Below are 21,281 nucleotides of genomic sequence, written 5' to 3' on the forward strand. Positions count from 1 at the left end.
GAAGCTAAATGGGTTTTTCCTCGTTTGTCGTGAACGATGGTTGGTGTTCTGGTGTCTTATCTCCCAAATTACGACGACGTATTAGGACCATTAAAGATAGAAAATCATAATTACAAAATAAAAAGGGAGTACATTTCCGCCAAAAAACTCCAAATTTTTTAGATTAATCTCAGAAATATTCCAGAATTGTTTTTTAAGTTTATCAGTTTCAAAAGACATCTTGTTTGACTTTTCAAACTCAGAAATTTTTTGACTTGGACTTCAGAAAATTTCTGAAAATCTCAAATTTCTGAGATTTTTTGGCGAAAATTTACTCCTCGTTTTTATATCAAAAATGGCCCTCTTATGGCGTTGAAGTTTCCTCTGTACTTAGCTACTAATTAATGTGATAGACTGTATGCACTGTATATGCGACACATAGGGGCGCTGAGCTAGCAGGGGCGCTAAAACAATGGCGGAAACATTATTCCTGGTGGGGAATGGGCGGCGTTTTTTCTTTTTCGTTTGAGTCGTGTTGTCCTCAGATGACGGGAAGCTAAAATAAAGCTTTCTAAGTCTCCATCTTTTAGGAGCAGAACACTAAGAATGGAAGAGAGTTGGCTGACATAGGTAAGTTATTTCAGTCTATCAAAAGGAGGCTTGTAAATATTCAGGTTAGCTTAAGTTACTTGCAAAAAGTCTATTAGCTACTGATTCAAAGCATAAAATATGAAGTTCAACACTGAAATTGAAAGGTCGTCAGCCCCCAATACGAACCGCCAATATGAGCTCCTGCTGGCCTAATGATAGAAGAGGCTCCTCCTGTCAGTGCTGCAAACCATGGCCCTGTAAATCATTGCTCTTTCTAGTTACCTGCAAGCTGCACAGTTGGCATTAACAGTGCCTTGACCTTTTGCTACATTACAGCCGCACATATTAATGTGTTTTATTGTGGATTTTAGCTGTGAAAAAAAGTAAAGGACAGAAAAGTGCTGTATGGTTTGCAAAATAATTCCAAATTAAGATATTAAAAGTGTCCACACTTTACTCTGCATCCCCAAAAGAAGATTTAGTGTGACCAATCACTGTTAAATTCATTTGTGTGTGTAATTTAATTTCTTGTGTAAATCCATCTGGACAACTATCAGTTTTATACTCGATAAATGGAAGAGTGGCAGGAAAAAAAAAGCCAGTGTTGAAAGAAAGTTATATGATATGGCTGAAAAACGTATCATGATATAAGTGTCTCACATCAGTCGATAACAATAATAATTGATTAGTTTTTTATCGTAAAAATCTGAAATGCTGCCGAACTGGTGGTGTGACCTTTTCTGTTTTATCTTCAATTTTCACTCCACGTTGTTTATATTTCAGTAGTTATGAGGCACAGTGGCAAAACCTGAAACTGCTGCTGCGCAACTTACTGAACAGGTTGTTGCTAGGTAACCAACGAGCGAGTGAGTTAGTCCATGCCACCAACTTTGCTTAGCTGATGTTTTTCCTCTGCCTATAACTCCCAGAATGCTGGGTTTTTTTGGATTAGAGTTCAGTGAAATTATTGAATATTCTATTAGAATATTATCTATTGATACAGGTCACGTGTCTATCACAGTATATAATTGTTATTGATTTATTGTCCAGCCCCAACAGCAATCATGTTGAAGAAGGGGAAAAAAAGTCAATTGGTCACGTTAGAACAAAACTAACATTTATTACGCTACTTGGAGGGAAACTAAAAGAACATGGTAGTGGCAGTATCATGATGTTGGGATGACTTTCTTGATCAGAGGTGATCAAGAAAGTCACATGCGTCTTTCACATGCGTCCATGTGAAAGACGCATGGACCCAATTATATAAAGAAAATCTGTTAGGAGCTGAGAAAGACTTGTTTGGATCTATATAACTACAGAGTTTGATATCATAGCAAACTAATGTGTTAAAATGGCCCAGTCAAAGTTCAGACCTAATCCAATAATACTCTTTGCGAGTTGTGAAATTTTTTGGTAACATATGTTCTCCGTCTGATCCAAGCCTGAGCCGTTTTTGGAAAGACTGGTTTCATGTCTCTTAACGCCAAAACGGAGCCGTTTGGAGAAGAAGAGAACGCTCCTGCCGGTTCCCCGAAGGCTCATGTGAAGAGCTGGCGCGTCGTGTTTGGTCTCTGGCAGCCACCCAAGGTATTCCAGTCATTTCGGAAGGGGAATTCTTCAATCGCTGTTAAGGCTGGAGCCATGTATGGAAAACTGCTGCCGGGGCGGCGATGGTTCCCACTGTTTGGGTTAAAACGCCACGTGGGATCACATCAGAACTCTGCATGTACAGTCCCACTTTTCAGCATCAGCCCTGCCGGCCGCAGTGTTGAAATTGAACTCTTCTGTGCATCTTCATCCTTCTAAGTAACATTAACGTTGCACCGTTTCGTCTGTCTGCTCTGGAGGAAAACCTTCCAAGGCCGTGGTTCTACTGGGCTCCTCCCAGTTGGGAATGTGGAGGAAGAGGAGAACCTCGGCTAACCTCGCCTGTATAAATAAAGATAGATTCGTTAACGCTGCGTCGCCCTCGACGTGACCATGTAGAGGCGTGGGAAGAGCAATATGACAGAGCTACAAGAAGGCTACTTCCTGCCGATATGTGATATTTATAAGATGAGGAAATTATTTTGACTCGGCACATAAATGAAGGAATGTGAGGAATTTATAAAATACACGACTGATGAGAAGTTTTTCCTTCAGATTACATGTTGCTTGAGATTGCATGAATAACAAGAAGTGAGTCCTGGGCGAGCGCTGCGCTGCCCCACCTATCCTCTGGTTTCACCAAGCACAAACTCTGCAGGATTCCTACCAAAGTATGGAATTTGAGTCATTATTTTTATTCCAGGTGTAGGAAAAGGAAGATACAGAAAGTAGTTCTTATTTCCAGTTTCGTAGTCTAACGGTCGAGTCAAGTTACTTTTTTAAATCATGTCCTTTTACTCGTTTCTTTCCTTCCTACATTGTTTCTCATCGTTTTTCCCGTTTCCTAATTTCTGTCCATTTTCCTCCATTTCCTAATGTCTTTCCTTACTTTTTATTTCACTTTCGTCATCCCTTTTGTCCCCTCTTCTTCATGTTATCAGTTTGTCTTCTTTTACTCCTTCTTTGTATCTTTTCTTCCATGTGTCCTTCATTCTTTCCTTTCCTATTCCCATTTCTTTGCTTGTTTTCTCATTCCTCTTTGTTTCCCACATCTATCCACCCGTTTCCTTTTTTCATTCCCTTCTTCTGTCTACACTTGTCCTGCTGTCTCCTCCTTTTAATTGTTTTCCTAATTTATCCATCTTCATAGCTGTCAATATGTGTAGTTTCTACCCATCAGAAGTGATGCCCGTTTCCTCAGACAGCAGTGACGCCATGTGCTTTATGAACAACCATCCCCCTGTTGGGCGTCGCAGTGTGAATGATTCCATCACCTGCAGGAAACGGGCAGCCAAACGCTGGTCTTCACCTCCAGATGGGTCAGAATTTGCTTTGTGCGTTTCCTCAGGAATATCTTCATCAATTCACTCAAAACTTCTCCAGTGGGAATAAAACTTTTTCCACATCATATCAGATTCACTGAGGAGTTGGCACAGATTAAAAATGTTAATTTGAGATTGGAGAAAATTCATTTTGTGTCTAAATTACACTATCTGATGGATCCAGCTTCACTCTTTAAAGATTCAGCCAAAAAAAACAACTACTATTTTTTTTAATCCTGATCGATTCATTTTTAGCATCATTTCCAATGATCCAACTATTCAGAACCATCTCCACGACAGTATATTGTTTCTACTGCCCCCCAGTGGCCAAATGTAATTACATTTATTCCTTTTTTATTAGAGTAAAAATAATTTTTTTCTGTATATTTCAGTCAGTAAATGTTGCTGGTCACTAGTGTTTGGCCTACAGTGTGTTAAAATCATTCGCTTTGTCCCTGGAGGACATTACATTCAAATAATTATGAAATATTTTATCAGCTACCACTCTGCTCTTTTCCCCTCACAGCTGGACAAACTTTCCATTACGATCAAGATCATGTTGCCATGGAGACTCAGTGGAGTAACACTTGAATCCTTTATAAAATTTCTTAAGTATTTCAAATCGTTGGTGAGTATCAAAGTAAGTAAACACTGATGTTTTTCTCTTTTTTGTCACAGATCAGTTTTTTAGTTGCAATAAAACACAAGTGAGATGATTTGTAACTGTAGGCAGATCAAGAACACAAAAACAAAGCAAAATGTCAACACAGTTTGACCCGGAGTCAGTTCTTCAGGCTTCCTGGAGCAGCGTAAACTGAGAAACACTTAATGACAACAAACCTGATCAGAACAAAGCTCAACTAAAAACCTCAAAGCTTTCGCTGCACACGAGTTCTTTTAGTCGTCAGAGGCAGAACCGAACTGCGGATCCGGGCGCAGCGATCAGAACACGAGGAGGTGGTGGAGGGGGGAAAAAAACAAAGCAAAACAAAAAATGAATACTGACGTCACATAAAAATAAACGCCTCTCATGTAGTACCAATACGCAGCTTATTTATGTCTTAATGCAAACTGTAGGTTCGACTGAAACGATGGAGGTACGGTCCAATCTGTCTGCTCTTCAACAACAACAACAAAAAAAAACAACCATTCTCAGCTGTTCTTTAGCAGTGTGAGGTCATGCGAGTCATGACTAGGAGTCCGAAATGGAAAAAAAAAAAAGAGTTGTAGAAACTCAAAGAAAAAAAATCCACTTCCTAAGTTTTGTTCTGGGTACAAATGAGAAGAGGCTTTTGTTACGTCTTTAGCTTCTTTTCGGAGGACGACAAGCCCAACTCGGTCTCCTCCGACCCGACGTGAGTCCGCTTCAGAGCGCTCTGCGCCAGGCCCTTCTCCCTCTGCGGCCTGGGTTCTTCGGCTAGCGTTCCGATCTCGTCCTCAGACTCCGAGGACGCGCGCTGATTGGACGGCGTGACGGGTCTGTGTTGCCCATTCACGCCCGGACTACGTCGGCTTTGAGAGACGCCGTCCGCGACAGTCGAGACGTCGTTGGCTTCTCCGCCATTAGGGCTGCCGAGTTCATCCAGTAACCGAGGCGACGCGACGGAGCGCCCTCCCTGCTCAGTCCTGTCACTCCCATTGTTGTCTTGACTTTCCGGAGACATCACCGGACTCAGACACACGAACTCCGATGGACTCAGGCGCTTTTCCTCCTCTCTGGAAGCGGAAGCCCGGGGTTTGATCTCCAGGGAGTTCGGCTCGTCATCTGACGAGGAGGACGACAGGTCGTCGACGGAGATCGACGGGTAGCTGTACGAGTCGATGGCTGAGAACAGAGCCTGAATCGACTCGGGTCGGTTTCCGGCCCTGGAGACCACGTTCATGCGCCGCCGCCTCACCACGTTCTGGCGTCGGACGGCGCTGCGGCGCTCCTCATCGTCGCTGCTGGAGCTGGAGGTGGACGTGGAGGAGCTGGAGGCCTCGGCGGGGAGCGACGGAGAGTTGCTGGGGCTGGAGAGCGTGGAGTTCTCTCTGGGGCTTGGCGAGCAAGGTCGGGGCATCGGGTCAAGCCAAAACTCACTGGAGTCTGAGTCCTCATTGGCCAAGAAGCCCGACTGGTGTTGTGGGCGTCTCCTCTGTCTCCTGGGACACTCCTCCCCGTCTTCCCCGGCGGCTCGGTCCTCACCGCCTGAGGCGTCGGGTCCCGCCAACGAGGAAGACGAGGAGTTGTCAGAGTCGGTGCGGCGGTCGGCAGCCGAGGCGATGACAGGAGCCGCTGATGCGGCCCGTGTGGAGCGGCGGCCGCGGGCGTGGAGCTGCATGATGGCCTCCTCGCTGAGGTCGCTGTCGGAGTCCGAGCTCCAGCCCTCGATCTCCCGGCGCACCAACGAGTCGAAGAAGGCCATCATGCGCGGGTCCTCCTCTATGGACTGACTGACGTAGTCGTGGGACAGGCCGCTGCCGCTGTTGAGCACCAGGCTGATGTACTCCTCATGGCTGTAGAGGCTGCGGGAGCGGTCCTCCACCCGGCCCTCCAGATCCCCCTCGCTGTCGGGCTGCCGGTACGGACTCCACACCTGGGTAAGACGGAAACGTTGAAGAGCAACGAGACGACATCGCCAAGTCCACCTTTAATACTTTAGCTTCGAAGTACACAATGCTTGACGTCTTTTTTGTAAAACTCTTAATGAACCTGAAGCTAACAGCTAATTTGAGTAAGACAAAGACTAAAGGACTTTTCTTCTTAATGGACTTTGACCTGGAAATCATCATAGTGGTTCAAGCAAAAACCATTTTTACCAACCTTTAAACTGCTGATTTTTATAGGAACAGGTGATCATTTACACTGGAAATTGAGAATGGACGTGGTGTACCAGAAATGATTTTCCTATGTGACACTTAGTCACGTCACAAAAACAGATTTTCCTGGATGATATGTTGTCCCAGACGTTTGGTGTCAACCTGGAGACGCACACTTCAGGAGATTTCTTGTAATTTGGCGGCTTGGAAAACCGTCAGGTTGCAAAAATTATTCAGACATTCTGAAACCTAAAGTACCACTCACTACCTGTCACTCTTAAATTAAGGCTCATTATACTGTCACTATACATAATAAGGCAATGTAAAACGATAAAATATTGTGTACTGTCTTAGAAAGTTTATTTGCTAAACTAATATTTAGGCCTGTCGCAATAAACAATAAACCAATTAATCGCATGATAAATTAAAAGAAACTCACTAATTTTCATTTGCTTGATTTATTGTTTTTCTCTTTTTACTAGAAACTGAATGATAAAAGTCTTCAGTCTGGTGCTTTCAGCTCAACTATCCCTTTATTTTTAAAGATAATTTTGTCTACAAGGACTTCATAATTCATTTTATTTGTTGTTTTCTTTATTTTTGGATACTTTGTTTATATTTGTTTAAATGTTCATTAGAATTTAAAGTTTATTGATCATTGAGAATCTGTTCTTGCATTATTGCACCTTTATTACTTGAAAACAGTCTCAAAGCAACAATATTATCGTTTATCGCAATAAGTTCTGGAACAATTTATCGTCCAGTAAAGTTTGTCATCGTTATAGGCCTATTGATATTAATTTAGCAATGTGCTACATTTTTGCTTGAGACCATTAAAACAACATATATGGTATAAATCAAATTAATATATTAGTAATAACCAACCGATTGCATTATTTTAACAGCAGCAACAACAATGAAATAAAAGCAATTAATGACAAAATATTTTGTGCAAACGCCAATACTACTTTGAAAACATGGTATTTTTATTCAAGGAAACGTAAGAATCTCAGTTTAGTCCATGTGTAGCGTTGATGGTGACGTTGCCTCTCTGAAGGACAAGATTACTGTCAAAGTGCAAAAGTTTCTTTAACGCGTCAATCAAACTGACTGAACGAAAAGATTCTCCTCAACAGGGAACGACGAAACTCGACTCCTAAAACGACGGCAGAGATGTTTCTTTGCTCACCTTGATGACTTTCTCGACTCCGGAGGAGCAGATCATGTAAGAGTGAGGGTTGAAGCGAACCTGGTTCACAATGGAGCGGTGGCCCTTCAGAACCATGAAGGCTCCGTTCACCACGCGACCGGGCCCGCCTGGGACAGAAGGCTCAGCGTCACGACACGACCATATGCTAAATATATAAATATATGATCTTCCTGTTGCACAATTGACTTTATTAAATGATGTACATGTTTTTTACATAGAAAAAACATGACGAAAAGAAAAACTGAAGAATTACTAAATAATAAATAATAGTGTCTCGTGGTTAAAACACACAAAGGTGAGCAATTAAAAATCGTTATTTTATTGTGAAAATTTATCATAACTCTACCAGTGTGTTGATCATAGTTTGTAGAATAAACAATAAAAAACACATTTAGTAAGTTAGTAAAATAAAAGAAACTTTAGCATAGAAGGTAAATAAATATGCAATGTAATTTAGAAAATCTGAAACTGATTTAGCATTTTCTTTGAAAACCTTTTGACTCCTCCTTTTTTTTTTCTGATCCAAAAATAATTGCATAGACAATCTCAATGATGTCCCAAATCATTATCAGTATGTTTATGTCTTTTCTTCTTTTATAAGAAATAATATTGCTGTTGCAGGTGTTTCTTGCGCTCGGTAAACAATCCCCCACCGCAGGATTCTGGTAACGTTTTCAAGCAGGAATGTGAAAAATCAACCTGGAATCTGGGAAATCAAACCAACAACTCACCTGCTTCAGGGTCGTTTGGGATTTTCCACATGTACAGATTAAAGTCATCTGATCCAGACAAGATGTACTGAGGAGAGAGAAAAAAATAAAGTACTGAGTCTTAACTTCACCAAAAGGGAGAGAAACTAGGAAAGCAAGTAAAAAGCAGATAAATCCAGAGAGAGAAGACGAAGCAGAAACCCAGCAGATCTAATCAGAGTGTTGAGATTGCAATCAGACTCAGACTTCACGTGTCATGGCCTAAACAAAGCTCCTGCTCGCTGCCTGAACCGTTATTAGGTTTTATGAACAGATGGTTTCACTTAAACCGTTTCTATCGGAGGAAGTTCTGACAGGGTCGATGTGGGCTTCACATTCTTTTAGACACATGTAACACTGAGGGAAGGAATGTCTCCAGGCCCGTCTGACAGGAAGTGAAAACGCCAAAAATACTTTTTGCAATTTTGTTGCTCAATGACTTGAGAAGAATTTGTTCAATTTGCCTCTGAAAATATCCTCCTGATCTCCGTTTCACGGCTTTAAGAGGACACAAACACGGTTTGATTCATTTCTACTGGGACCAACGAAAAGGAAAACCGTGGAAGGAAACTGCAAAGTCTGAAATGAAAAGCTGAAAAGTGTGGCGTGCATTTGTTTTCAGTCGACCTGCATCGCTACTTTGTAGAATAAATGTTCAAGTTCGGATCTGGACTTTGTTTGGACCGTTTGAACTCGTAATTATGCCTTCATATGCCGTTGCAGCTCTGGTTGCTTGTTTTTAGGAGCATCAAAGTGAAACCACGATTGCATATTTTTGTTAATAGTTTTTTTCGATGTTCCACCTGCTCTTCTTGACCTCTACTATCTTCATCTTTACAATCTACAGCAAGTGTGGGCATAAAAAGCGATTCAGTTCAACTAAATATTCCCAAATAAATTCAAACATTGTCGTAACTCGTATCATCCGAGTATCTTCAGAACTGCTGTGAATGTCGACGCTGCGGGTGAGAAGAATCTCCACCAACAGTCAGTCTCGCAACAAATCCAAAGAAGGCTCTGACTGAAGACATGCTTCCACAGTAACATGTCCTGAACGCAGCCATTAGGTGCTGCCATGCACCGCTAATCCACCTCGTTTGCTTTTGCCGCTTCTCTTTAAACCTCTATTTGGTCGTACAGTTAGAAAGCCAAACATGTTGCACCAGATATTAAAAACGTATCTCTACATGAGTGAGGGGATTATAGATAATTATTAGCCAATAACTCTTGGCTAATGCACACCAAGTGTTATGAACTTGCATGTTTCATGCTAATGTAATACCTACAGGTGCCTAAACATATAATTTAAAACAACCTGATGGAAGCACAGATGAGAGAAAGAGGAAAAAGGAACATTTTTCGATGTCGCCATTGGAAAATTTTGTAATATTGTCCAGTCCTACTTTGTTGCCATGGTTACACAATTGTAATCCAACAGGCTAAATACATTACTGACAATCAGAGTTGGAAAAAAGGCATGATCAGGGCTGTCATAATAAGCAATAAATCAATTAATCATGTGATAAACTCAATGATTTCCATTTGTATGATTTATTGATTTTCTCTTTTCTCGCTTCCTACTAAAAATTTGAGGATAAAAGTTTTCAGTCTGGTACTTTGGTCTAAACTACCCTTTTTTTTTGAAGGACAAATTTGTTTACAGAGACCTAATTCTTAATTTCCAGTGTTGTTTCATTTATTTATTTTGGATATTTCAATTTAAAATAAACATGTTTTTATGCTACTACCAACATATCACTTGAAAATGGTCTCAAAACAATATTATCGTTTATCGCAATAACTTCTGGGACAATTTATCGTCCAGAACAATTTGTTATAGCGGCAGGCGTAAGCATGAATCAAACATTATAGCTCAAAAAATACTGAAACCAACGTCTTTTTATGGTTGTTACATTTTGCACATTTAAACGTTAATAACTGTGATGCAACACTGACGTACACAACACAAAACAGATTTTGGTTTCTAAAACACTTTGAAAACTGTGTATCATTTTCCTTCCACATCACCGTTTCACTCGTGTTTGCAGAAAATCCACCCCAAGTCACGGCGACGTTGTGGCGTATAAAATAAAAATCTCTGTTTTTCACAGGAAACTGAGCCACACAGGTTAGCTAAATGAGTTTCAGTGGACGGCACAGGAAGGAGCTTTAACCTGCAACACCTGCGCCTCTGCCTCAGATGGACAGAAGACGCGGCCGGTAGGAATGCTGTACCCCAAAAGGACCCCCCCCCACTGTTCTTCCCATCAATCACTGTCTGCTTCAGCACCATACTGAGAAAATCTTCAGCTGCCTGCAGAGTTTGAGGAAGTTACTGAAAAATGGAGTGCAGCTCAGATACCAACAGAAAAATCCAGCCATTCCTCATCTTGGTCAGGGTCAAACCGCTTTTAGCCAAACCTCAGGCATGTCTGTCACTGTTCAAAACTCAAAAACTCGACGTTTAGGCTGCGTTAATTCAGTAATGAGTGAAAAGTATCTGACAGAGACGAGATTTTCACAACTTAGCTAGACAGTATTGTAGAAGAACAGGAGGATAAAATCCATCACGTCTTGGTAATTTATCACAGGCAGGACTTCGGTTTAATTCCTTTTGCATGTCCGTGAAATGGAAACATTTACTCGTTCTGTATAGGATTTCATGCACATATTTTCTGGCGCTGCTTCGGTTTATGACTTGTTGACTCACCTGGTCCTTGTCGCCTGCAAAGCAGCAGCTTTTCATGGTGCAGGAGTTGAAGTAGCCCTGGTTGTCGAACTGGAAGCTGGGCAGGCGGGAGTGCAGCTCGTAGAGGACGGGCGGCAGGCGGCGCCGCAGGGCCAGGAGCTGCGTGCCCGTGCTGTTGAAGCGGACGCTCATGGCGCTCTGCAGGGACATGCTGCCGCCGTAGCGCAGCAGAGAGCTGCGAGGCACGGAGGGAAGACAGAGCTCGAAACGTCACAAAGCAAACTACTACCCACTTCTGCCAACAGTTTTGATGAGATTTTACAGCTTTAAAATTATTGACTACACACCAATGAATAATTCATAGATTCAATTTTCTTGATAGTGAATGGAGTAATACAAAGTGTAGCTGACAGATGCTAAGAAAACGGCTCAATACGCCACTTAAATTTGGAAGTTTTGGTTGTTTCATTTCTGACTTTTTTTGGGTGTAAGAGAGGATGATTAGATGTTTCATGCATCAGTTCATACTAGCCTTGGGATCAGGGCTGTAAAGGTGCACAAAAATAATGGCTTAGCATGAAGCTAAAGTGACGCTAACGGCGCGTTACAGCTGCATGTTTATTTTCTCACTTTATTAAAGCGGTGGACAAAAAAGGGAAACAAAACCCAGAACTGAATTAGATATGGGATTTAGGCCTTAATATGATTATTTTTCTACATCATTCAAAATAACTCTGAATTAGAGATAATTCAGTTGTAGTAATAGAAACGTAAAACGGTTTGTTTACAGGAACGAAATAGAAGCTGGAGCGAGAGGCCTGGCAGTGGTTCATCAGTGGGGAAACAGCGACCTCTGGTGGACATAGTTAAAAATGCATCCTCCAAACATAATGCCTGGAAATCACATCCAGAAGCTCCTTTGTTAAACCAGAGCAGAGATTTTTATTTCTTGTGATCTGAGAATCTTTCAGGTACCTTTTGTATCTCAATGTGGAAAAAGTTCTTGTTTAAACTGGGCGCAGCTCTGACTGGCATCACTTTCATAACTTAAAGGGTTGTGAGAATATTTAAATTGGACAGCTAACGTTGTTTGGGTTAAAAACCCAAAACATTCAGACCCGAATCACTAAACGAAAATCCAGATGAGGTTGCGTTTCCGACACACGCAGACAATAGTTTGTGTAACAATTTCATGCAATTAAATCCGGTTCTCCTCCAGAATGAAGTGTGTTCTTTGCTGGATCAACCCACAGCAAGCAGACAGACGTCTCACCTGCGTGGTTTACGAATGTCCCACAGTCCAACTCCTTCCTTTGAGTTGGCCGTGGCCAGCAGCCGAGGCTCCACAGGGTTGAACATCACACTGTGAAAGGCTGAAGGGTAACTAGCCAGGCAGAACGGCTCTGCGGGGGTTAAAATAAATAGACACAAAGCGGTGAGAGGTACAACTGTCGCTTTGGTCTCTCCGAGAAAGAGTCTATTCATGTAGTACGAAGATTTTTACAGAAATGAGAAAGAGAAAAACAACACATGCAGTGATTTGGAAACATATTAATTTGTTTTTGTCAAATTGAAACCACTAAAGATTTCTTCCACAAGTTTTGTACATGTAAAGTCTGAAATGTTTACTCTTTTTATTTCTTCACAACAAAGGTCTGATTCAGTTAGTCTGGATGGAGAGCATCCATAAACATCCATAGTAAAGCCCTGCCACAGGTTCTGACCTGGATTCCGCTCTGGACTTTGACTAGGACATTCTGGCAAATTTATATGAGCAAATCTGAACCATTCCACTGCAACTTTGGCTGAATGTTAATCGTTATTTTCCTGGGTTTTTGCCCAATTTTCGAGACGTCTGCAGGCCGGTGGTAGCTAAATGTAACTACACCAGCTTCACTATTCACTGTAAAAGAAAAGCATTCCCACAGCATGACACTGCCACCACCACCGTCATGTTTCGTCACTATAAAGTGTTCATGTTGATGGTGAAAGCCGAGTTTGGCAAGATTTGTTAAGGACTTCAGTTTGCCAAGGCAAAAAAAAAAAAGGGAGAAAGAAATTCAGCTCTGGTTTATTGAAATATTGGCTTGGGCATTTATCGCATCGTTTATCTTTTATTGTGATACATTTCTTATAATATTTTCATTTTTGGGATGCTTTTTTTTTTTTTTTTTTTTTTTTTACAAATTTTCTCCCTTTGTTCAACAAGCGAATATCAAAAAACATAAACACATTTGAAAATATGATTAGACGCAGTTACCGGGTGGAGTTCAGTGATACAAACCACACTTCTTTACGTGACTTGTGTCATGAAGAAGTGCATTATGGGAATGTTTTTCAAGAGCAGTATTTGTGTTTGTGTGGCTGTAATTACTGTGACACACAGTCATACAGTTACCTAATAAAAGGTGATAAATAGTTCCTATTGTCACTTTTATTGTTATCACAAAGTATTGTGATGAAACCAAGTCCAGCCCTCAAAACGTACCATGATCACAGCTGAAGGCGGTCCTGAAAATATTCAGTTGGGTGAAACTTATCTTGGGATGGACGCTGCGTTAACACCTTTCGGTGGCGAACATTAATAGGCCAACATAACAACGCAGCTCAAAGGCCGGCTGGTCAGAGTTATTATCAGACCGACTCGGTCACAAGGAAGGTTTCTAAAATAGAAGTGAAAGGTGATGCATCCTGTTTGTACGTTAACACTGTTAAGCCTCGCCAAGTTAACACAACTGCATTTCATTTTGTTGTCCAGCAGCTTGTTATCACAACAATTAAAGAGCAAGCTCGCACAATATTTAATATCAAGTGAGGATTTGCGTCTTCAAGCAATATTTCGCTTCAGATGCTTACAAAAGATTCGCTAAAAGTAAGACTTCTCCAAATGTTTTTTAGGAGCTCTACAGCGATTAAAAATAAAACATTCCATAGCGACAGCTCCGATTTAATCGTCCTCACCTCCGTGCGACGGCTCCCGGGTGTCCCAGATCAGAACGCGGCCGTCGTCGGACGAGCTCGCAAATATGCTGTCGTTGACGGGGCTGACGGACAAGCTGTACACAGCGTCTATATGCAGGAACACGTTCAGAGTTTCCTGACTGCAGGAGCAACAGTCGGCCACAGGTTAATTAAAATCAGCAGTGTGACGCATCAGCCGGACGCTTTAATACGGCAGAAAAGTGCTTCAGAAACAAAGAGTCCTGGACTTTTGTTGTACCCACCTCTCCACGTCGTGAAGAATCACCTGTTCGTCGTTTCCTGGGAGACGAAAAAGCACACAAATGAGTGGATGAGTGGGTTTTAATTACAGGTTTATGAAAACAAAGGCTGCAAAGCTTTCAAAATGTGTGGTTCCCCATTAAAAAAACAAATCAAACTCATATATTTGAAACAAAACTTCATTGTAGTTTGCGCCGGATGTAATAAACACATTTATGTTTTCATCAGTGTTTTTTTGTTTTTAGCGCATTTTGAATATCGCATCACTAACAGTGGAAGGAAATGGCAAAATTCAAAGCACATTTCTCGTCTTCGCAAAAAAGTTTTCACGTTCCCTTGAGGTGGTTTTTGGCTTTTCCAAAAAAAAAAAAAAAAAAAAGTTAACACACAAAGTAAGGAGATGGAGATACATTTGCTAAATAAGTTCTGACGCAACAACTCTCCCATCCACTTGTGAGTCTCTGCCTTACCAGAGGCAAGAAAAATCTCTACTTCCTGTTCCTGTAGCATCAACATCTGGTTTGGAAACGCATCTAATTTGTCTTTTATTTTATTTTATTCTCTTTTTTCCAACATTTCAAAAGTTTGCTTAAACATGACAATTGGATGGCTGCGTATCTCGTGTCGGGGCTTTTTTCAAGGCTGAAATGCTCCGTCTCTGGCAGCGTTGAACTTTGGCTAAAAATTCAGCTTCACGTTGGCTAAAATTAAAAGCAGGAGCGATTGGTGACACAGTAGCCTGAATTCAGGCCTGAGGCTTTGCTTTTCATGTCTGGGTCCAAACACATTATCAGAAGAGCGTGTGTACATGTTTTTTTCGTCTGTGCGTCTGCCATCAAGTCTGCGCTCGCCTTACCGCCGGAGAAGACTTTTGAGTTTGAGCTGTCGAAGGCGAGGCAGAAGATGTTGGAGAGATGCTCGCCCTTCAGTTTCACCGGCTTGGAATGGGAGTGGATGGCTTTCTCGATATCCCACAGAAGCACACGCCGGTCATCTCCTCCTGATGTGCAGAAAAATAAGGACAAAGATGTTTCGCACAAACAGATTTTAATTCTCAAAAGAGGCAACGTCACAACACAGCAATAAGCAACTGATCGCACAATAAATTAATATGAGCTTGATGCTTCTTATTCTGCTCACTAACATTTTTTTAAGAGACTTCATGAACCATTTTATTTGTGGTTTTGGTTGTGTGTGGTTTATATTTTCCTTTTATTTGTTGTTGTGTTTTGGATATTTAAAATGTCTTCCAATTCCAGTGTGGAGTGGAAAGTTTACTAGTCTTTGAGAAGGTAAACTTGCAGTATTGATCCTATTATCAATGTATTACTTGAAAATGGTCTCGAAACATCAACGTTATCGTTTATCGTGATGATTTCTGGGACAATTTATCGTCCAGAAAAATGTGTTGTTGTAAAGAGGCACAGTTACCAGTTGTTCAGCCTACTGAAGTTTAATTAAGTGATGACACCAGAGCCTGACCTGCACAATGGGTTTAATTATGAAATCTGCAAAAACCACCAGCTGTAAGGAGAAATAAATTTATAACTTCAGGGATGAAAGGACAGGTGGAAATAGTCTGCTAATAGCATTACTTTCCCTTAATTTGCTTCTACCTATCCGGCGTTGGAAAATGGTTTAATAAAGGCCGTACTTTTCCAAACTAATCAGGAAACCTGATGTAAACACTGCGGAGCAACTTAATGCGCTAACAATACTCATTTTGATGCCAGTGTCAGTGACACGGCCACGGGGCTCGACTGTAGTCCTGAATTGAGCGCAGTCAATGATGCACTCTGAATTAAGCCACAATAAAGCGGTTTCCAAGCCGCAGCTCCAAAGGTAAACAGCGAACGGCCAACCACAAGCTGTCACACTGGGCCAGATGACTGTTTATTACCTTCTGTGGAGCTAAACAGTGTTGTCATTTTAAGGAAAGGTCGTTGCTATTACACAAATCTCGCTCAGAAACGTGGAGTTTAGAAATTAAACACGTAATTTAAAAGACTGACATGGGGTAGCAGTGTTGTGAGCTGCAGAGTGCTCAGATTAATGTTTGCTAGCTAGCAAAACAAGCTAAGCTAGGCTAGCAGCGGAGTCTCTCCCAGGAAGCAGCTGACAGCCGCTGTTAGCATGCTAGCAGGAAAACTGCAGCCAGGCTTCGCCAACTTACCAGACACCAGATATTCTCCGCCGTTGTTGGAGAACTCAATGGCGTTGACGCAGCCAAAATGGCCCTCCAAATTTTTCTTGTAGAGGCTGGTGCAGCCTGCCAGCCTCCGTCTCTGGAATTCATCCTTCATGAGCGGCTGTCCGGTCAGCTCTCTGCGGGACAGAAAGCCCACTGAACAGCGCATACCGCAGCCCTTCAGCTCCTTCATTTTGACCACGCTGAAAAGAAACAGGCCTTTTAACTCCACCACTCCACCCGATACATCTGCTTATGTAAATGGGTAGATGTGGCGCACGACTGCTCTTGCTGGTTTGGCTCTACATCCTGGTGGATATGGGCTGCGTGTCCGCTGATGTCGACGTTGTTTCGTACCTCCTCTGCCCGCTTGGTCTGGGTATTCTGGGAGCAGCTTCGTGTCTCCCCCGCCTCCCCTCCGCTGTCATCCGGTGGTCCACCAAACTGTAGCAAGTAATAATAAACAACAACAACAACAACAAAAAACAAACAAACAAAAAAAAAAACAAATAAAAAAACAAACAAAACAAAGGCATTAAAATCCGGACAAAACATCCTCACTTTTCACATTTTTTTAACCATTGGAGGTTCTTTCAATTTCTCCTCCACCTTGGACACAAAATACTCCTAATGTTGAACAAAAAAATATTATTCATTAACATACTTTTATGAACATGATCACTATACACAACCTTTTATTTCATATATTACCTTTGCAATTTAGCGATAAAAAAGCTCTTTTTTATTATTATTTTTCAAGACAAAAAAATGTATATATTTTTTCTTCCCATTTTATACATGCAAATTTAAATTATTTACGCAGGGTAGGGGTGGCCATTTATCATATCGTTTATCATTTATTGTGAGAAACTTCTCATAAGATTTTTGATTTATTGTCACGATAAACTTCATTTATTGATATTTAATAAACCCTAAAACTGTTCTATTGTCAGGATTGTTACTAATTCCCCTACAGTTTGTTCAGTAAAGGTGCACCAATAAATACAGCTAAATTTTTAAATAGGATTATTTTAAAAATAATTCTATTTTTGTGAGTGGTGTCCTAATTACAAGTGGGAATCATTTCAAGAGCTGTATTTGTGTTTGTGAGGCTAGGACTGCTGAGTCATGCACTCACAGCCAAACAATCACCTAAAAAAGGTAATAAATAGTTTTATTATTATCACAATGGTACATAATCACCATAATATATCTTGATAAAACTTCATCTGTAATTGTCTTCCCATCAACTCCTTGGACTAATTACCAATTAGGTGATTTCTGAAGGGTGGAGTAAAATAAGTCTCGGTACAAATGTTCTTAAAACATTTTTTAAAGGATTTTAAACACTAACTTCTATCACATAAAATCCCATTGATATTTTTGGCTGTAACACTTTATTGAGGTCCTTAGAGTCAGGAGTCAGATTTTGTCAGCTTCTGCTTTTCAAAATATGGTGTAGTACACTGCTTATTTTATCACTTTTTAAAAAATGTTATTACATAAAACCCCTGCGACCTTACTTGCTTAGATAATGGCTACATGGGCAGACGAATTACATAAAATCCCCTGAGCATAAAACAGAAACAAAGGAAACAAGAAGTCAATCTTAGTGTGTATAGTAGTTTTATTATTCCCAATTTTTGGGATTACAGTGGTAGTCTTTAAGCAACTTTCAGTCTTGAGAAGCTTTCTCTGAGACAACACTTAAAATAAAAATATATTTACACAGATAAGAAGAAAAAGAAAAAACAACAAAGGTTTTCTCAACAGTAGGGGTTTATTTTACTTCGAGCCAAGTGGCTAGAAAGCGATTTAGCATCGCACACGTGAACAGACGTAACTATTCGTTTGTGTTGGACTTTATTTAAGTTCTCTTGGGCCCAGACTCATCAGCACCATAGTAGGCAGGGATTGTTACTTATACTGATTTGTCAAATTATGCAATTTAGGCACTTATTAAACAAATGACGAGGGTTATGATCAAACTTCTAGTCAGTAACAATTTGGAGGCAAAAAGTGTGTTGGGCGCGCAGCTAAACTCGAAGAGAAGCTTCAGACATTCACTACGTACACAATCTGCTCTAAACTTAGAATATTTGAACTAAACTCTACGATACTCCATTTAGGCCCCGCACCGAGCATATTAATGTGTTAATAGTACACAGCAGAGATGGGATACAGCGGCTTGGCTAGCTTTGCATATAAACGACGACGCCACTCGTTTGTGCTGCTGTTCAGCTCTGGTGGCTCGCAGCAGCCAGCCGGTTGTTTACCTGCAGGTTCCCTGGGAGGAGGTGGGGGGAGGGGGAGAGATTTTACGCTAATCTAAATTACACAAACGTTTAAAAGTGCTTTACAGTAAGGTAACCTTTTGATACATTCACCTCTAACGTTAGAAAGTAGCAGAGCACACAGGCTGAGAGCTGTGACGAACAGACTCGCGTTGGCCGCAGAAAACCCCTAAAAACAATCAGTCTTTGCTTTCAGCAAAAAGCTACGCAGTGCGAAGGAGTGCTGGTCTTAAAGGGATAGTTCAGATTTTTTTGAAAGTGAAGTTTTGTGAATGCATGCCCTGTTTTGGCTGATTTTAGTTATTTCAAACAACTCAAACTGAAAATGTAAAGCATACAACTCCACTGGTAAAACTAGAAACTTACTTGCATTAAGTTTACTACCTACACCTTTAAATAACTTGAAAGAGCTTAAGTGATGAAGTCGCCGCTTTTTAAGCTTCGGATAGGTTACTTGTGGATGTGCTTTTAAAGGTGTTCTTCAAACACGCTGCTGGGTCATTACTGAAATATTTGAAGAAATCAGCGAGGCTACTTGTGGAAAAATGTGGAGCAGAACGAGAAAAACAAACTGTGAAAGTGAGCCCAAAAGTCACTCAATGAGGAAGAAGGAATATGCTAAAGATTAGATTAAAAACCAGATTACAGTTTTTTAAAAAAAGCACGCAGGGCCATACATGTATTAAAACATGTCCTGTGCTGAGATTAAAACTAAAATGCAAGTGACTGACAATAATGAATATTACATCTTAAAATGGAGAACCTACAACCAAGAGCATCAAGCAAGAGTGAATGTTTTTGTGACTAAAGAGGGAATTTCTGCACTTGGTAATAATCTCATGTATTTACATGTAGATGTTCACTGATCTGCATTGTCCCATTTAAAAACAAATAAAACTGAATTTGTTAGACTAATATTAAATACACTAACAGATTCATAAGGCTGGTAGTTTTCGCTAATGTAATTTTAAAATTCCCTAATAAAGCGCAGTACTTTATAACGTAGTACGAGTTGTTTAAATGGACGAAATCAGCTAAAACAGGGGGCTCGTCTGGTTACCTAGCTAGTTCGCTAGCATTTATGTCCTGCAAATGTATTTTCTTTTCTACAAACTAATTGGTATATGACTGATAACTTTCCAGAACTTTATTACAAAAAATCTTAACTTTCCCTTGAAGGAGGATTAAACAGCTTAGAGGTAAAGATTGACCATTCTACAACTAATTCCCATTTACAAGAAAACTCAAAGGAATAGTCAGACATTTTTGAACGTACACCCAGGTTCAGTTAGATGAGAATTTATGCCACCGAAGATTAGGATTCTTCCAATTTTACCAATTACATCAAAACTTCATATTTCTGGGTCATGCGAGTCTAATATGGTGGAAGGATGTTTCTTTCCGTAGCCGTGTTTTTGTAGTCAGTGGCTATTAGCTTAGTAATACAGCTGTTAAGATACAACACATAAAGTTAAACTTCAGAACTTTATAAAGCGAATTTTTAAAATTTGCCAGTTTGGGATTTCTTTATGCTATGCTAAGCTAATTTGCTGCCAATAATATCATTCCAGAGCTGGCAAAAAGTTGTATCATTCTTGTGAGTACTCGCTGCCCCCTGGTGGCTGGGAGGCTTCTGGCAGGCACTTGAAGCCTCTTATTTGTTCATTACCTTTTGAATGTTAACGAATTCCAATGTTTGTTTTAATTTATTTTTGTTCCTAACACTTGACATACTTTGAGTTCATTTTTAGAGGTAGAAATACAAAATACAGAAGTTTGTATGGAGTGAAAGAAAATCTCTTAATGACAGCTCAATTACCTGACTTTACATCAACATCAGGCTACTCGAGCAAGTTATCTTTTTTCTTTTTTTACTTCTCGGCAAAGAAAACCTGGGGAAAAAACCTGAATTGAAAGTAAGAGCATCTCATTCCATGGCAGCTTCTCTTGTGTTTTTGTGTGTGTATGTGTTTTATGTACTATAATAATTTTGCTGGTTTAATACAAACCTTAAAAAAATACAAACATTAAATAAAACAACAGCAAAAAATAAAAATAAAACAGGTCCTACCTGATGACTCACTCAACATGTTAAAGGTTAAAAGCCTTTTATGAAGATTACTTTCTCAAAGGTCTACAAAACATCAGCAGCTTTTTAAGCAGGGTAAAGTCATTTTCACCTGGCAGCTTTGCATAAATAAAAAAAACAAAACGGAATATTAAATAATCGGACAAATGCAACAGTGGAGAGCGGCAGTTTAACTTAAGACAGCAGAGTAAAATGAAGGAGGCAGGGGGTTAAAATCTTGGCACAGGGGTCAAAGGGGCTGTCCTCCTTGTTTCAGTCTCTTTTCAAGGTGCTGCTAGTACGGGCCCTTAGTGTGCCCAAAAATCCCGACGGGGAAGTGTTTGACATGTGAGGACCACTGAGCTGCTAGCTGGAAAAACTTGACATCGTTCCACTCGACTCCATCAATCAGCACTGTGGAGAAAACACAAAACCAGCCATGAAGAAACGTATTCTGGGCTGTGTTTTAGTTTAGTTTTTCAATTTGCTCTAGAGTGAAAAACAATCTAGTTCTCTCTCTATGGTGTTCATAACGACTTCCTAGAAACAACACAGAAAGTATCTTGTTAGTTTTGAGTAAGTA

The 21,281-nt window shown here is 40.6% G+C and overlaps 2 protein-coding genes across 5 annotated transcripts in view; both read right to left on the minus strand.

Moving 5' to 3' along the window:
- Window positions 1-3,070: 3,070 nt before the first annotated feature.
- dcaf5 (ddb1 and cul4 associated factor 5) lies at window positions 3,071-16,995 on the minus strand. 2 transcript variants are annotated; one of them, XM_014998584.2, is made up of 10 exons: window positions 16,694-16,995; window positions 16,322-16,539; window positions 15,005-15,148; window positions 14,151-14,187; window positions 13,888-14,027; window positions 12,200-12,329; window positions 10,948-11,161; window positions 8,220-8,286; window positions 7,468-7,595; window positions 3,071-6,055 (listed from the first exon to the last, which is right to left on the minus strand). In XM_014998584.2, the coding sequence occupies exons 1-10, from the start codon at window positions 16,870-16,872 to the stop codon at window positions 4,775-4,777; spliced, it is 2,538 nt and encodes an 845-aa protein (XP_014854070.2). In that variant the 5' UTR covers window positions 16,873-16,995; the 3' UTR covers window positions 3,071-4,774. The 2 variants fall into 2 exon arrangements, with proteins under 2 accessions (XP_014854070.2, XP_087858620.1); XM_088002494.1 differs by having other exon boundaries at window positions 16,322-16,993.
- A 950-nt stretch (window positions 16,996-17,945) lies between these two features.
- Window positions 17,946-21,281, minus strand: part of pacs2 (phosphofurin acidic cluster sorting protein 2) — a 72,539-nt gene continuing 69,203 nt past the window's right edge. For all 3 annotated transcript variants that reach the window (XM_014998581.2, XM_014998578.2, XM_014998583.2), the window contains one exon: window positions 17,946-21,112. In XM_014998581.2, the coding sequence (XP_014854067.2) occupies window positions 20,994-21,112 (119 nt within the window). In that variant the 3' untranslated portion in view covers window positions 17,946-20,993. The remainder of the gene's footprint in view (window positions 21,113-21,281) is intronic.

Source organism: Poecilia mexicana, unplaced genomic scaffold (genome assembly GCF_051168715.1).
Source record: "Poecilia mexicana isolate PSO_F unplaced genomic scaffold, ASM5116871v1 scaffold_22, whole genome shotgun sequence".
Classification (NCBI taxonomy): Eukaryota; Metazoa; Chordata; class Actinopteri; order Cyprinodontiformes; family Poeciliidae; genus Poecilia; species Poecilia mexicana.